This window comes from Scardinius erythrophthalmus, assembly GCF_964197995.2.
Source record: "Scardinius erythrophthalmus genome assembly, contig: HAP1_SCAFFOLD_120, whole genome shotgun sequence".
NCBI classification, from domain to species: Eukaryota; Metazoa; Chordata; class Actinopteri; order Cypriniformes; family Leuciscidae; genus Scardinius; species Scardinius erythrophthalmus.
In genome coordinates, this window is record NW_028296490.1 from 1 (window position 1) to 17,500 (window position 17,500).

At 37.3% G+C, this 17,500-nt stretch overlaps 2 protein-coding genes across 4 annotated transcripts in view; one reads left to right on the top strand and one right to left on the bottom strand.

Annotated features, from left to right (window-relative positions):
• The first annotated feature begins 212 nt into the window (after positions 1 to 212).
• The window catches only part of LOC308686308 (casein kinase II subunit alpha'-like), a 28,570-nt gene continuing 11,282 nt past the window's right edge, over positions 213 to 17,500 (top strand). The window contains exons 1-12 of one of the 2 annotated variants that reach the window (XM_081394703.1): positions 213 to 633; positions 2,080 to 2,191; positions 2,803 to 2,904; positions 6,044 to 6,094; positions 6,973 to 7,032; positions 7,117 to 7,200; positions 7,293 to 7,403; positions 8,010 to 8,111; positions 8,185 to 8,285; positions 9,303 to 9,451; positions 10,756 to 10,843; positions 11,763 to 12,264. In XM_081394703.1, the coding sequence (XP_081250829.1) occupies positions 533 to 633; positions 2,080 to 2,191; positions 2,803 to 2,904; positions 6,044 to 6,094; positions 6,973 to 7,032; positions 7,117 to 7,200; positions 7,293 to 7,403; positions 8,010 to 8,111; positions 8,185 to 8,285; positions 9,303 to 9,451; positions 10,756 to 10,829 (1,047 nt within the window). In that variant the 5' untranslated portion in view covers positions 213 to 532 and the 3' untranslated portion in view covers positions 10,830 to 10,843; positions 11,763 to 12,264. Of the gene's footprint in view, positions 634 to 2,079; positions 2,192 to 2,802; positions 2,905 to 6,043; positions 6,095 to 6,972; positions 7,033 to 7,116; positions 7,201 to 7,292; positions 7,404 to 8,009; positions 8,112 to 8,184; positions 8,286 to 9,302; positions 9,452 to 10,755; positions 10,844 to 11,762; positions 12,265 to 17,500 lie in introns of those variants that run through there. The other variant, XM_081394704.1, reaches the window with a different exon arrangement.
• Positions 17,012 to 17,500, bottom strand: part of LOC308686307 (microtubule-associated tyrosine carboxypeptidase 1-like) — an 18,958-nt gene continuing 18,469 nt past the window's right edge. For both annotated transcript variants that reach the window (XM_081394701.1, XM_081394702.1), the window contains 2 exons: positions 17,384 to 17,481; positions 17,012 to 17,288 (listed from right to left, as the gene is read on the bottom strand). In XM_081394701.1, the coding sequence (XP_081250827.1) occupies positions 17,127 to 17,288; positions 17,384 to 17,481 (260 nt within the window). In that variant the 3' untranslated portion in view covers positions 17,012 to 17,126. The remainder of the gene's footprint in view (positions 17,289 to 17,383; positions 17,482 to 17,500) is intronic.

A 17,500-nucleotide genomic window follows, 5' to 3' on the forward strand; every position in this document is an offset into this window, starting at 1 on the left:
AAGTGAAGCTGCTGAACCGCTGTAATGACTATTATAATAAACACTGATGATCAAACGCTGTTCGCACTCCAAGATAATCGATCAATTCGGCTGCTTCGCGCTGTTTATGTTCCGTTTAACCGCTTAGCTACATTGGGTGGGCTCGACAGGTATTGTTTTTAATTTTATTTAACGTTACAAACGGACACATCTGATTAGGCTGGTCATGAAATCCTTACTTTAGTTTTTTTTTAATAAACTGGCGGTCCATCAGAAAACAAACCGGTTTCTGCACCGTTTCGGACGCTCTCTGCTTTTTGCTTTGGCTTTTAGTGGCGCGAGCGTCAGCGCGAGGTCATGCGCGCCGCCGCTGAGCAGCTGTCAATCACAATTGCTCGCGAGAGATCGCATTGAACCGGCTTGCTACAGTGTTTTAGGGTACCACAATACTTTCTGCAGTGTTTCACGACTGAGACGGTCGACTTGCAGTCGTTTGGAGAGTCTCGTAGTTGTAGGTGGAGGGAAGAAGGCGTATCGACTGGCCAAGCCCGCCATGCCCGGTCCGGTGAGCAGTAAAGCACGGGTGTATGCTGATGCCAACACTGTGAAGAGCAAGGAATACTGGGACTATGAAGCACATGTGCCTAGCTGGAGGTACAGAGATGAGAGTGTGAATGCAATTTTGGAAAAAGTTAGGGATGCACGATATATCGGTATCGGCCGATATTATGTTCATCGTTATCGGCCCGATAAAATTTGGCCGTTATATTAAAGCTGATAAATAATTAAGCTAAAAGACTTCAGATGCACCATCATGGTTTTGAATTGCTTTAAATATGATTGGAATCACTTCAAAAAAGGAAAGTGCAACATCGGCAATATCGGTTACATAAAAACTATGATGAGAACATTATAATTGTGTGCTTGTGACATGGCTTTTAATGGTGAGACTTTTGTTTTTGTAATCAGGCTCTCTGAAATTAAATCAAAATTTGGATTTAGATTTATCCGCCAATATATCGGTTGTTAGATATAAAGATTTATCCGTTATCGGTATCGGCCAAAATGTTCATATCAGTGCATCCCTAGAAAAAGTGCTGTGGTGTTACTATTGCATGGTACTTGACTGACTACCATGTTCGTGTACCATAGTACATGCTGTTTTATTACCACAGCCACTTGAATGTATTTAGTCAGTATTCTTGATATCAAGAATTCAATTTCTAGTAAAAACAATATATAATCTATAATTATATTTTCACTAGTGAAATGTCACCATAGACAGCCATTCAAATTTAATTGTTGATATGAAAATTTGATTTATTACTAGTTGAAATTCCGATTTCACATTTCAGGAATATAATTCTTGCTAGTAAAAATCTTTAGATATCAATAATTACATGGTTACTGGTGAAAATGTCTGTTCTTATTATCAACGATTGAATTGCTACTAGGAAAAAGTTTAATTTTTGATATCAATAATTTCATTTGTCACTAGTCAAATTACACTCCTAATTACTGATATCAGAATTAACAATTGTTACATGTTGAAATACATTTACAGATATCAAAAGAATTAACATTTCAACTGAAAATTTAGTTCTTGATATCAGGAGTTTATATTTTTACTATTAACAAAGTAATTTATTTATATCAAAAATGATTTTTACCTGTAAAGAATTGTATTTCTGATTTGTGAAACTGGAATTTGAACTAGTAAGAATGAAATCAATTCTTGATATCAACAATTGAATTTGAATGGCAGCCTATGGTGACATTTAACTAGTGAAAATACAATTACAGATTTCAAGAATTATACTTTTTACGAGTTGAAATTTAATTCTTGATATCAAAATTGCTATTGTTGCTAGTAAGAATCCCATTCCTGATATCAAAAAGTATCATTTTAGCGAGTGAAAATTGAATTGTTCATATTAATCCTGGGAATGATTCAAAGTAAAATGGCTTGCCATGTCAACAAAAACATGAATGTGGTACGTCATGTCAAAAAGTCATGGTGTTACCCCACAGTGCTTGTTTAAAATGTGTGTGTAAGTCATTTTGCACAGTTTTATTGATATGTTGCTTACTCTGATTCAGCAATCAGGATGACTACCAGCTTGTACGGAAGCTCGGAAGAGGCAAATACAGTGAAGTGTTTGAGGCCATCAACATCAACAGCAACGACAGAGTAGTTGTTAAAATACTGAAGGTAAGAACGCCTGCTCTCTCGTCGTGTGACGTCTGAACATCAGGGAGAAGCAAAGGGATAGCTCACCCCAAAAATAAACATTTTGTTATCATATACTTATATATACATTATATACTCACTCTCAAGGTGTTCCAGACAACATCTATTTTTCTCCATCTATTGAAATTGTGTAATTAACACACATGCATAAAGCACTTCAAATATAAACAAAGTCAAATGTGTTTGCTTGGTGAACGAAAACCTTTGACGTTTGTTTTTGTGGGGCAAACATGCATAGCTGAGTTTACCCTATTTATGTGCTTTATGTATTTGAATATGTGAATAAAATACTATATTAAGTCTATTCTTCATATAAAGCGATCAGCCCCACAGTGGGAAATGAAACCATATCCGTACGGGCTGAACCGGATCAGAACGGGATGGAACGCTTAAGAAACGGATTGGCTTTTGATTAGATTGAAAATGTTGAATGCATAGATTTTCAGTGGATGGACAAAAATTATGAGAGAATTATTACAAATATCTTCATTCAGATGAGCGAAATTCATTTTTGGGGAATTGTTGTTTTTGTGTGTGCTAACCCTTGAATTTGCATTCTTTATCTTTGCAAGCCTGTTAAGAAGAAGAAGATTAAGCGTGAGATCAAAATTCTGGAGAACTTACGAGGAGGAACCAACATCATTCGTCTTGTAGACACAGTGAAGGATCCTGTGGTAAATTTGGCTATTTCTGTTTTTGCTAAATTAGTCCCATCTGTATAGTTTTTGCATCATTTTAATACATATATATAATATTATCAGCAGGCCCACACAGAAACTGTGTCTAGAAATGTTGATACAATCAAATTTTGTGACTCGATTTGCAAAGCGTTTTATTAACCCTCTGTTCTTGCTCATGCTCATACAGGGTTTCCCATACATTCATTAATTTGTGGCGGCCCGCCACATATCAACGCTGACCGCCACGGATTGATTCAGATTTTTTAACTATTTAATATGGGTAAAATTGTATTTTATTCGCGCTGCTTGCTCCCCCTCTCTCTCACAAACTGACAATGGAGGCACGACTAGCCCCTCCTTCTCTTACCGCACGATCTGAATCAAAACATGAGCATGTAGAGGGCGGATTGTTGCCGGTGCTTAATGCTTATTCCCCAGATTCCAGAATCAATCCGGAGTTGAATGGTTAGTATAATGAACACTGTTGCTCAACATAACTCTGAGAAGTTGTCTGGATGTTAAGCGCGGTCGCGTTTCATTACAGATTCGCGCAAAACTTTTGCGATTTTTTTTTCTAAATATCAATTAACGTTACAACTATTGCGAAATGACGGCGTTTCCATTAACCGATGTTATGCGACTAAAACGTAATTTGTTCCTCTCGCGATCAGTCATTCCAAAAATCATTGCAACGGACGTTGGTAGGTTCATATCACAGCCACCAGACTAGACATGATATTATTATTATCTCCAGGTTCAGGTTGGTGTGTGTTGGTTTTTGTCCACCTCAATCTCCAGGTGTGCGTGTGTGTGTGTCTGAGTCTGTGTGTGTCCACCTCCAGGTCCAGTTTGGTGTGTGTGTGTGAGCCTGTGTGTGTCTGAGTCTGTGTTTGGGTCTGAGTGTGTGTGTGTGTGTGTCTGTGTTTGAATCTGTGTGTGTGAGTCTTTTTGAATGTGTGAGTGTGTGTGAGCCTGTGTTTGAGTGTGTCAGTAAGTTTGTGAGTTTGTGTGTGTGTGTGTGTGTGTGTCCAGTTCCAGGTTTGTGTGTGAGCAAAATTTGCAACAAAAAGTCTGTGGAGCAGTCATAGCATAGAATGTAGCAATGGCACAAAAAGTCTTTAAGTTATCTGACACTAAGTGTTGGCAATGGGAATGTGTACTTGTCAATAAAAATATATGATATATATAAACATTATATATATATATATTTAACTTAAACCCCTCCCCGGTCCCCGGTCCCCAAACACCACACCACCGCAAATAGAATCTAATTCTGTGGGAAACACTGCTCATAATTTCAATGAAATTAATGTACTATATTTTTAGTGCGATAATGTTTTTCATTTGACGTTTTTTATTTTTAGGGGATTTTATGGTACTAAATTATATTTATGGAAAATGTATGATCCATTTATGACCTGGTAATCACGTTTTGAGCAACTTAAACTGTCGTAAAGTCTCTTTTTAAAGATTACACTTGGGCAGATTATTTTGTAAAAGTTAAAAAAGTGAAACTAAACTAAATTTATAGAAGGTAAGGTAAAGTGAAAATATAGTGTAAGGCAGGGCTATTCAATTAGCTTCATTCGAGGGCCGGATTATCAAATCGAAAAGTTGAGGTGGGCCGGTGGGTTGGTTTGAGGGTTTAGCTTATTTATTGAAACATAACAGTTTTAATAAATAATTTAAAGTAACCCTAAAAAAGTGTGGTATTTACTTGGAAATGTGTACCCAACAGTATGCAGAAAAATAAAACCATAATAAAAACTTGATAATTTACTATTTTCCTTGGAACAAATAAATTAATTATACAAACTCATAAATGTTGGTGAGAAGTAATAATTATTTTATTTATAATTGTAATGCTTAAATGAAAATATTCTGACAGTGAGACTTGATAACCACAGGCTACTCACTCCCAATGTATAAAAAATGTCTAAACACAAGTTAAAAACTATATGCACCTTTACAAAGACACTGACATAATTTCATAACAAACATTAATTATATATTCCTCTACCCACCTAATAAATCTAATGCAATATAAATCACTATATTTACTATTATACTATATAATATATATATTTACTATATTTATTTATTACTGCATAGTATTCAATATAAATATTGCACATTTCTGCCCAACCCATGGTGAATTACTACAGTACATTCATGGTAAATGTTTGTAAGGGTGATTAGGAGATTTAAAGTTTAAAGTTTCTCAGGTCAATCGGAGCGAGTATCAAACTAAATTGGCCACACCGCCAGAAAAAGAGGAGGAGGAGGAGGGAGGTTGGTGCCGTCGGCCGGATGGAGATGATTGGTGGGCCGCCAATTGAATAGCCCTGGTGTGAGGTTATACTTTTGAAAAAATGCACTGAATTAAATTAAATTAATATTTTCCAAATCATGTTTTACTCTAAAACTGTGAGAAAATCAAAGGCATAAATCTAAACAAGTCCAAATTTGAGGTTGATATCTCAAAAAATGAGCTTTCAGTAAGATTTGTTTGTGTGCAGTACCAAACGCTTCCACTAGACGAAATTCGTCTTCCATTCATTTACAATGCGGCCGACCGCAAGCAATCGTAACTGTTTTTTTCAGGACCATTTAATCTTTTTGAATCATGTCCATGATTTTTTTTATTTATTTTTTTTTTTTTCACATAGCGAAAAGTTTTGTACCTTTCCGATGAAGTAAAAAAAATCGAAAAAAAACTAAACATACAACGAACAGCACCAGAGGGTTAAATATTTTGCCAAATTCATAAGGCTTTTATCTACCAGTAAGTTTAGTATTCTCAGCTCTAACACATTATGAGTGTTATTTTTGCTCTATACTATGTCATTTTGTAGTATAAAGTGTGAATCGTGTGAATCGTGTCATACTAGACGATAGAGGTACATAGTGCATAATGTATATGTACTGTTGTATGATATTTAAATCCATTCCAGATTCGGCAGTCCAATCATAATATTAGGGTTGATTCATGTCAAAATGCTTAATCAAGGAAACCAACAGGCGGTGTCTATTTTTGAGTGTATGCGTTCCAGCTTAAAATTTGCATTGGTTATAATTTTTTTTTATCCTGTTTAAGTGTTTTTTTTTGTATTTCTGTTTTGGTATTCCACAGTCTAGAACGCCAGCCCTTGTGTTTGAGTACATCAATAACACGGATTTCAAGGTACCACTTTCAATTACTAAAACTATAAAACTTGTTAAACTGAGGATTTTCAACAACAAAAATTGGTCAGCTGAGCCACTTTGACCTGAAATTGTTGACTTAAGTTAATATTGCAAGAATTTAACAACACATTCACTGTTCTCTGATGTCAGTTAAAGGTCACATGACATGTGGGTAAACAAATAAAATAATAAGTTTGAGATATAGTAATTTAAAATGTTTATAGTTTAATTACCGTATTTTCTGGAAAATAAGTAGCACCGGGATAAAATTACAGTGTTGAGGAACAATAAATAATATTTATTATAAAGACTTTGCGTGCCTGATTAGCTTTAGTCTTCTTCATTTCATTAAATATACAATAATTAAATTAATTATTCATTATGCAAATTTGACGATTTAAAACTGTGGGGAAACGCAGCGCTGTTTTACTTGATCAAAACAATCATACTAAAAATACTTTTGAGTGTGTTGCAAGTTATGCTAATGTTACTCCGTGCGTTCGTTCAGTGGCTGTGATGAGGCACTTGTTGAACATCGCAGTAAGCTAGATTGAGAATCAGAATATCATATTAATAAAAGCTGGATGACTCGTGTTGCTCAATGGCATGCAACTCATTTTAAAACATTGAATGGTGAAGAAAATGCTGTATTACTGTAACTACAAATAAAGCTCTTTCTGATTATCTTGTTAGCAACAGAATAGTGTTTTTGGGTACAGACATGTTACTCGTGGTAAACCAATAAAACAAGAGATTCCAATAATAAGACTGACTGAGTTGAGCTATGTAACAGTGATTAGTTTTCTGTCAATAAATGCATCCATCCGTCTAAATGGGCCGTTTAATATCTCACATGATCTTGTTCTGCTTTTTTAGGATCTCTATCAGAGACTAACAGACTTTGATATCCGGTTTTACCTGTATGAACTTCTCAAGGTGAGCATGCTGAAATAAGATAAGATTACGCTCATGTGTTTTCAACAGGAGAGTGTGTTACGTATGTGCTTTGTCTCTTTGCAGGCGCTGGACTACTCTCATAGCATGGGCATCATGCATCGGGATGTCAAACCTCACAATGTCATGATAGACCATCAAATGAGAAAGGTGAAGTGTGATACCAGCATTGTGGGTTTGCTTTTGAATGTGTTGATCAGTGTTGGTGACCTGTTGTGTCTTTTTATTTGTACGTGGTGTAGTTGCGGCTTATAGATTGGGGTCTTGCTGAGTTCTACCACCCTGCACAGGATTACAACGTTAGGGTCGCCTCAAGATCATATAAGGGACCAGAGCTGCTGGTTGACTATCAGGTATGTTGTGTGCTTCGCTATGTTATATCAAATACTTAAAGTCCCCCTGAAGTCAATAATTGTATCCCTTAAAACTCATCTTTGATCACCAAAATGACATATTTAGACGTTTTTTTTTTTTTCTCGAAACAATCGTCATACCTTAAAATAGCTTGAATGTAACTCGACACCCTTGCCTCATTTAGTATGCGCGGTTCTATGAATATGCAAATGAGCCCCGCCTCCACTCACTCACTGCATCTCGTTGATGATCAGACGTTGATCTGATTGGTTACAAGGTAGTTTGTGACGTCAGAAACACCAGCGATTTCAAAGCGTGTTTTTGAGACTGTCTTTGGTTCACTGCAGTTTTAAGGAGAAAATACTCAGCAATGCTGTCGACTTATGAATTTACACATGGTTTGTCTTAAAGCACCACATTAAAAACACCACATAGACATATAGACAACATTAAAAACTTGATTTACACCACAGGGGGACTTTAAGAATTACAAAGATGGTGCACTCATATTCTCCTCACTCATACTATGAATGGGAGAAAGTGCAACACGCAATATATTCCCACATTACCATCAAACATTGCAGTTAAATCTCCATGATTTGCAGATGTATGACTACAGTCTGGACATGTGGAGCTTGGGCTGTATGTTAGCCAGTATGATCTTCCAGAAAGAGCCATTTTTCCATGGTCAAGACAACTATGACCAGGTATGACTTATCATTCTTCTGTGAATACTATTGCAGTATGTAGTCTATGCTAACAGAATAATCTTTGCTGTAGTTGGTCAGAATTGCCAAGGTTCTGGGAACAGAAGAGCTGTTCAGCTACCTGAACAAGTATCGCATCGAGCTGGACACGCGCTTCAAAGATCTGCTTGGACAGTGAGTCTGTTAGTTATTTAGATTGGCCACATTTTGAGTTAGTGATGCACATATAGAAATTTTAGATTTCTGTGATAACCATTAATTTATCTGCTATGATCAGTAATCAGTCGGGTGGCTGATTTGATAAACTATCTTGTTTTTGCTTGCTTTAGAAAAAAATCTGTTCCAAAAAGCTCCAATCTAGATTTTGATTAAGTGAGCAACACATAATGTTTAATTTAAAGGTTTGTTCACACATTAGCTGAAAACTATGGAAGCTTGTTTCCGCCACAGAATAAAAAATTAAAAAGGTGCTTGTGACTTTTTAACTCACAATTGTGAGAATTTATAAAGTTCCAATTGTTATAAAGTCAGAATTGTGAGAAATAAATTCGCAATTCTGACTTCATATCATGCAATTCTGACTTTATAATTCCCAATTGCGTGTTATAAAGTCAGAATTGTGAGAAATAAATTCGCAATTCTGACTTCATATCATGCAATTCTGACTTTATAATTCCCAATTGCGTGTTATAAAGTCAGAATTGCGTGATATAAACATGCAATTCTGAGAAAAAAAGTCAGAATTGCGAGTTTATTTCTCATAATTCTGACTTTATAACACGCAATTGCGTTATAAGGTCAGAATTGTGACATAGGCTATAAACTGTCATTTTTGCTTAGAAATGGACTTAATAACTCGCAATTGAGTTTATATCCGATCACAATTGTGAGAAAAGATGTCAGACTTTGCGAGATATAAAGTCGCAATTGCGAGAGAGTCACTTTATAACACGCAATTGCAACTTTATATCACACAATTCTTGCAATTCTGACTTTATTTTTCAATTGTGGAATGTAAAGTCAGAATTGCGTGATATAAAGTCGCAATTGTGAGATTGCAATTACATTTTAAAATGTTTTATTCTGTGGCGGAAACAAGCTTCCATAGAAAACAGCCTTGACTAAAAGATGAAGATCGATTATAAACGAGAAGCTGAGCTGTTTTAATTTTGTAATCGCCTACATCTTCAGGCAGACACGCAAGCGCTGGGAGAACTTTGTTCAGCCCGAGAATCAGCACTTGGTGAGCCCAGAAGCTCTGGATTTGCTGGATAAACTCCTGCGTTACGATCATCAACAGAGATTGACTGCCCAAGAAGCCATGGAGCACCCCTACTTTTGTGAGCCAACTTACATTCTTCACTATGATTTATTCATTTCTCAAGTTAATATATGTATACATAGATATAGATGCACCTCTTGATGGAAATAAATGCTGTGATGTTTTTCCCATCAAGAGGTGCATCAATATTTGTTCAAGATCTTGTATTGTCAATGCAAGAGTCCAGCGCTCTGTAAAGTCTCCTCCAGAACATCCCAAAGACTTTCAATGAGTTAAAGGAGCCAATTCATGTGTGGAAATGACTCTTCATGCTCCTCACAACCATTCTTTCACAGTTTGAGCCTGATGAGTCTTGACATTATCATCCTGGAATATGGTTGTGATGTTCTTCATACATGGTTGCTTCTAACCCATCAATTAGGGCTAGAAGAACTGTTACAAACATATAACATGATAGAAACATAATAATCACTGCAATAATGATCCAATCATAGACTTAAGAATGATTTAAATCCAAACAAACACTTTTTTTTTTGGCCGGTCAGTGTATATAATCCTGCATCAAGTGAAATCACACATTGAAAACCACTAGGAAATTGTTTTTTCTGCATTTATTAGTCATATTAATCATGTTGAGACCATTTTTAAACATGCTACCAGCATATAAGGGTTGGACAATGAAAGTGAAACCACAATGATTTATTAGTATGTTGTAGGGCGTCCTTTTACAGCATTATTTCATCTTGGGAATGACAGATACAAGTCCTTCAACAGTGGCCAGAAGGATTTTGAGCCGTTCTTCTTCCGGAACAGCAGCCAAGTCATTACGTAATGCTGATGGAGGAACGTTTTCTGACTCACTCCTCCAAAATCCCCCAAAGCGGCTCAATAATATTCAGATCTGGTGACTGTGCAAGTCCATGGGAGATGTTCAACTTCACTTTCATGTTCATCAAACCATTCTGCCACAAGTCTTGCTGTGTATTGGTGCATTATCATGCTGGTACACGACACTCCCTTCAGGGTACAATGTTTGAACCATTAGGTGCACATGGTTCTCCAGAACGGCTCAGTAATCCTCGCCATTGACACGACCAAGCAAAATAGGGAGTGCCATGATATTGCAGCCCAAAACATCACTGATCCACCAACAATTTGTCCTCTTTTAAACTCATATATATTGTGTGGATTGCAATATTTTATGTACAGCTATGATGGAATGTAAAATCAGTGAAGATTGGCACATATATATCATGAAACCTCCAACAGTGTTTCATTTTCATTGTCCAACCGCTGTATATCACCTATATATCCCTAGTTTCAGTATTGTAGTCTCCTAAAGATGTTGACGTTCTTCTATAGATCCTGTGCTGAAGGGACAGCCTCTGTCAAACTCAGAAGGCGCTCTGGCAATAAGCAGCTCGACCACAACATGATGGGCTAAAAGCAGGTAAGAATGATGTAACATCCGGTTAGGGGTGTGCGATATTGAGACAAAATGATATCTCGAAATATTCAGAGATTTTCTTAATAATTGGACAATATTTTGCTGAGTGTGTTTATTGTGTTGGTAATCTGACTCCATATTCTGTGTGGTGGTCAGTTCATAGCAGTGACAGAAATCATCTTTTCCAATAGGTTTAAATTGATTTTTACCTTTAGAAAGCCATTTGTAACCTAATTAAATGGATCATCTTTTGTGTCAAATTCTTACATTTAATCAATAAATTAAGTTAGAATAATAAGACACTATTGAGCTGTTACAATCAAATGAAATCAGTATCAACAAAATGTATCTTTGTAATGCAGAGGAAGCACTGAATGTGCATCTGAAGTGGCAATTTGATGCATTTACACAGTTTAATGCAGATCAGAGGGACATGAATTCATTTGCACATGCATAAATAATGTTTTAAACATTTTAAATGTTGAATATTTTGAAATGAAATATACTTTAAATGTGAAATTAAAACTGCCAGTAGGTGGCATTGTCATTTGAGATTCATTCAAGCTTCTGATTCGTTCAAGAACGAAGCATTGTAGTGAGTCATTGAATCATTCATTCAAACGATTCGTTCATTCGGTAAATAAAACAGCACTCTTCGTGTGATATTGATTAACTATATAAAATGATTTAAATCTAAAATCCTTATCTTGAATATTGAGGGAATTAAAAATGCATTTTAATAGACTAAATCGTGTAGTGTACGCGTGCGCCAGGTGTGTTTTTGTAAAGTGTTGATAATGTCAGATCGCTGAAACAACACGATATTATCATACACTATAGATATCGCACACCCCTACATCTTATCTAAAATGTTTTTGTTTTTTTACTGATATCATTCATTAATTTAGAATCTTTCTTCTAGGAAAACCTTTTTACCTCAACATGTCGTGCAGAGACATGCTGCCTTTCAGGTGTGAAGCTTCAGTTTACTGGAGCAAGAAGTTATTAAGCAACACAAGACTTGTACAGAATGAACACAATGGGCTCTAGTCCTTCTCCTACATTCACTTTGTATTAGTGCTGCTTGCCATCGTTAACTAGGTACCAAACTGGTGGGTTTTTTTTTCTTCCCTATTCCCCCCCCTTTTGAGTTGGACATCTCCATTTCTTTTTTGGAACAACACTGAATTAAGCTATAATGTTATGAGAGGGAAAGAATGCCTGCTCTTTCCCCATGATTCTCAGGCTGTAGATGATTGATGGAGGCTCCCGATCCTGGTTGCATTATGTTCTGGAAGATTGTGTTGTTCAATGACTTGCCCTGCTGATATGAGCTCAGATTATAAACTATAGTATTGTCGGGTATGGAGGCTTTACTGCAATTTATTGAAAATAAGATATATTAAATGAAACTGTTTTTAATCAGTCTGACCTGTTTTTTTTTCATCATCAGCTGTGAATGACTACGTGAAAGGCAGTTATTCTCTATTTCAGTGTCAGTGTTTCTGAACTCTGTGAAACGCATCTATTGTAGTCTCGAGTTTTCTTCCGGAAACGAACACGTCACAATAGTCCTCATTATAATAATTAATACACAGAATAAAGGGGCGGGGCCTGGTTGAGTTAGTTAGTAGTGTGTTGAAACTGGCAGTTATGGTGAGGGGCGGGACAATTCCCAAACACACTCAAAGCGCTCGACCAATCACAACACACTGATCCAGCCGACCAATCAGAGCACAGTGTGCTTTTCAGAAGGAGGGGCTTCATAGATGAACTAAACAGGGGTGTGTTTCTGAAAGCATCGTTAGCCAACTAATGTCGCAAGTTCCATCGTTATCAGAATTTTTAAAACGAGTCAGTGTTTCCCGAAAAAATCGTTCCAACGAACATTCGCAAACAACATAGTCAAGTTGTGTGATTGGAACGACAGCTCTCGACCTGAGTTTGTTGTTTGCATGACGTGGACATTCAGTACAATATATATAATTTATTTCGAATACATATAAATGTCATTTATGTATTTTAGTTTGTCAAGAGATTTAAAGCACGTTTTTTTTAAGAATGCGTACGTGCTCTAGTACGAGCATATGATTGAATCTGGAAATAAAGTAAAGTAACTGGGAAAAAAAGTGAGAAATAATACTCAGATGCCATGTAAGTTTTTGCAAAAAAAATTGGCATTAATTCTATCTCAAACGGATTCATTAAAATCCCCCTGTGGTGTAAATCCGGATTTTAATATTGTTTATGTGTCTATGTGGTGTTTTTAATATGCTTTAAGACAAACCATGTGTAAGTTCATAAGTCGACAGCATTGCTGAGTATTTTCTCCTTAAAACTGCAGTGAACCAAAGACAGTCTCAAAAACACGCTTTGAAATCGCTGGTGTTTCTGACGTCACAAACTACCTTGTAACCAATCAGATCAATGTGTGATCGTCAACGAGTGGATCTCTGAGCTGAGTGAGTGAGTGGAGGCGGGGCTCATTTGCATATTCATAGAACCGCGCATACTAAATAAGGCAAGGGTGTCGAGTTACATTCGAGCTATTTTAAGGCATGAAGAATTTTTTTTTTTTAAAGCAAAAATCATTTAAATATGTAATTTTGGTGATCAAAGATGAGATTTAAGAGATAAAATTGATTACAGGGGGACAAATTTACGACTAGGGTTTTGGGAAACAGTTGTGACTATCGAGTTGATTTCTTCAATGATGCATTGTACGATGGTAGTTCAGCAGTGAGTTACGTCGTCGTACGGGAAACGCATCCCGGAGCATTACTGGGAAGAGCTGAACAATGTCAAATATATGAAAAATATTTTTTTTTTGAACGAATTCAAGCATGAGTTCCTATTCCAGTAGAGCCCAAAAACAAAACAAGACTTTGTAAAAGGGCATATCTTTAATATAGTGAAAAACTGAATATGTTGTACTTAAAATTCAGCACTCAGACAATGATTCTAGGGTCTTCAGTGTATAATTTTAATAAGATAACAGCAACTTATTGTGAAATGTGCAATATTCGTGCAGTACTGACAATGATAATAAATACAAATGGATATGTAATTTCAAGCATATAACATGACACAACACATGAGTTTTGAACCCAAATAAGGCACATCCACATGACCTCCTACTTTTCTTCCTGAGTCCGTCACAATCTTAACATGCACAGTGTTGAAGCTGGCCAGCTGGACTGCGTTACACAGGTACGAAAGGCTGAGGTTACCTACGAAGGTGTCACGTCACATTAGCATGGGTAATGAAGACCACCAAGGGTGCTCTCAGAAGAACACTGATTATCTGTAGATACAATAGTAGCACTTCATAAGGCCTGATTAGAAATAAAAAAGTGACGACAAGAGGCCATTCCTTTTTATTCATAAGAGATTGTGGAACTGGTGACCTTATGAAGCTCCGCCCCTTTTTCCAGTATCACCTCATTGCAGTACATGAGATCCAGGGGGCGGAGTTGGCTCCAGATATAAGGGGTGGAGATTGGTAGGTTTAGGGGTGGGTTTAGGGATCAGGGGGTGGAGATGGGTAAGTTTAGGGGTGGGTTTAGGGATTAGGGGGTGGAGATGGGTAGGTTTAGGGGTGGGTTTAGGGATCAGGGGGTGGAGATGGGTAAGTTTAGGGGTGGGTTTAGGTATCAGGGGGTGGAGATGGGTAAGTTTAGGGGTGGGTTTAGGGATTAGGGGGTGGAGATGGGTAGGTTTAGGGGTGGGTTTAGGGATTAGGGGGTGGAGATGGGTAAGTTTAGGGGTGGGTTTAGGGATCAGGGGGTGGAGATGGGTAGGTTTAGGGATCAGGGGGTGGAGATGGGTAAGTTTAGGGGTGGGTTTAGGGATCAGGGGGTGGAGATGGGTAAGTTTAGGGGTGGGTTTAGGGATTAGGGGGTGGAGATGGGTGGGTTTAGGGATCGGGTGGAGATGGGTAGGTTTAGGGGTGGGTTTAGGGATCGGGTGGAGATGGGTAAGTTTAGGGGTGGGTTTAGGGATTAGGGGGTGGAGATGGGTAGGTTTAGGGGTGGGTTTAGGGATCGGGGTGGAGATCGGTAGGTTTAGGGGTGGGATTAGGGATCAGGGGGTGGAGATGGGTAGGTTTAGGGGTGGGTTTAGGGATCAGGGCGTGGAGATGGGTAGGTTTAGGGGTGGGTTTAGGGATCAGGGCGTGGAGATGGGTAGGTTTAGGGGTGGGTTTAGGGATCAGGGGGTGGAGATGGGTAGGTTTAGGGGTGGGTTTAGGGATCAGGGCGTGGAGATGGGTAGGTTTAGTGGTGGGTTTAGGGATCAGGGTGGAGATGGGTAGGTTTAGGTACATGTAAGGTGGGAGGAGTTGGATCTGGATCCAACTCCTCCCCCGGATTTCATGTTCTGCAGTGAGGACTTTCTCCCTTTTTCACTTTCTCCCTTTTTCAGCGCTGCGCTCGTTGTCTTCCAGTTTGTAATTCCACAGCGTGAAGGTAAGATCTTACAAAATTTATAAATGAACCGCTCATTTTTTTAAATCTTCCCTCTCTACTGACATTCGTGACATCTGCTTTCAAACATTACAATACCCATGACAACTTTCCTTAACTCTACAATAAGTAAATCCACTTCACCAGCTAATTACTCTTCAACGGCGATGCCATAGAAATATTTCCACAAAAGCGGAAGTTCAAAGACAAAATTAAAAAAATCTTGTTTCTCTGGCGCATAAGGTCTATAGGCCTACTAAGTTGAAAAAAATGCATTTGCTACTGCGTATAAAGCTAATACCACAGACATTCAGTGCTTAACGTGAATACAAGAAGCAAATAATAAATACATAAATAATAGAGAAACTAAAAAGGAATTCACTAGTAGAAGAACCTCAATGAAGTGCTCATAGGTTCATGAGTGAATTCCTATATAAATACTGTCAGGGTGGATTATATGATTAAGTGCTGATATAGTTCCGCCTTGTGTGTAATATAAATACTAGCTAGCGTGATAGAATATGCCCATTACATTATAAATGCAATTAAAATGCTACATGACCATCTTTCAGCTTCTCACGAGTATGCCGGAGTTCGGAGTGGAATACTAGTGTATATTAAAACAGTATGCAATGCAATAGATGTTGCGTCCGATGATCTCTGCATTGTATGTTTTTAAATCGGCACATAACATCCCATTGAAATAATTAGGACTTTTAGCAGTTGCATTATCCTAATTTGTTCAATCTGATCAACTAATGAATCAAGAAAGAAACGACGGTCCCGTCATAACACTGAAAACCGGGTCAAGTCAAGCCCATTGCGTTACAGTACTGACTGTATACTGTACATTTTAGCTTAATGTACTTCATCCTTCATGTACAGTATTCCATGCATTCAGAAAATGTGCATACTGTGCACAGTAGAGCTGCACGATTAATCGTTAAAAGATCTTGATTCAAATGTCTATTAAACCTTTGACGGTATCCACACAGTATCATTATTTCTGTTTTACAATAATTAAAATTATCACAGATAAATGTTTATAGGTCGGATATAAACACTGATGCCGATGGTAGCGATCAAAATCAGTAACTTGACGCTTCAAATAAAAATTTTATCATTACATCGTTACACCAGTAGGTGGCGACAAGTGACCGTTAAAAAATGCGTTTGTCATTGAATCATTCATTCAAGAGATTCGTTCAAAAACACTGAATCATCCAGAAATGAAACAAGTGAGTGAGTCATTGAATCATTCACTCAACCCGATCAAAAATTAAAAAATTTATTAAATTTTTTATTTATAATTAACTGCATTCTAGTAAATTCCGTAATTTTTTTTAGTTGTCTATTCAGAATCGTGGGAGAATCGTAATCTCTATTTTAAACAAATAATTGTGAATATCAATTTATCCAGAATCATGCAGATCTAGTGCACAGTATACTACAAAAAATAGTGAGTATGGTAGTACGCTATTCCGAACATACCTTCGGTTTGCAAGAATCCAAACATGTCTTTCATGCCTGAGATTCATGTTGTTTTTACAAAACAGACAATCATTGTATTTGTAAACAGACTTGCTGAGTAATATGGCACTTGATGCAGCAAATTACTACATCAATCATTGGACACAACCATGCTGTATGTAATACTTTTTTATGGATGATCATCATGAATTACGTTTTCATGATAAACCATCCAAGATTATATCAATCGTACGTTTTAAAAATCCCAGTTTTGCAGACACTTTTTTTTTTTTGGCCTGGGAAAACCTGAAAAAATGGTTTGGTGGATTGTAAATGGTGTCCGATCCAGATCTTCATGGAATGAGCTCTTGAAGCTCCGCGTCACTCAGTTCATTCACTGTGACGATGTGGTCGAGGTGTTGAAGATAGCGCTCTTCATCCTGCATGAAGTGAGGAATCCTGGTTCTCTTTAGTACGGCCAAATGCCGAAGTCTCTCCACGTCTTCATAGGAAACCTAAAAACAGGAATTACAGAAAGTGGTATGTGTACACATTCTTAAAGGGATAGTTGGAGTATTGCATTAAAACATTTAGCATTAATAGGACCTGCCTTTCCGAGAGCGGTTAATATCTTAAAATCAATGTTCCTCCTGTGGCGTAAAATCCTTAAAATTCCATCAAGGTAGACTTGATCTTTACTAAAGCAACCTGTACACACACATATGCA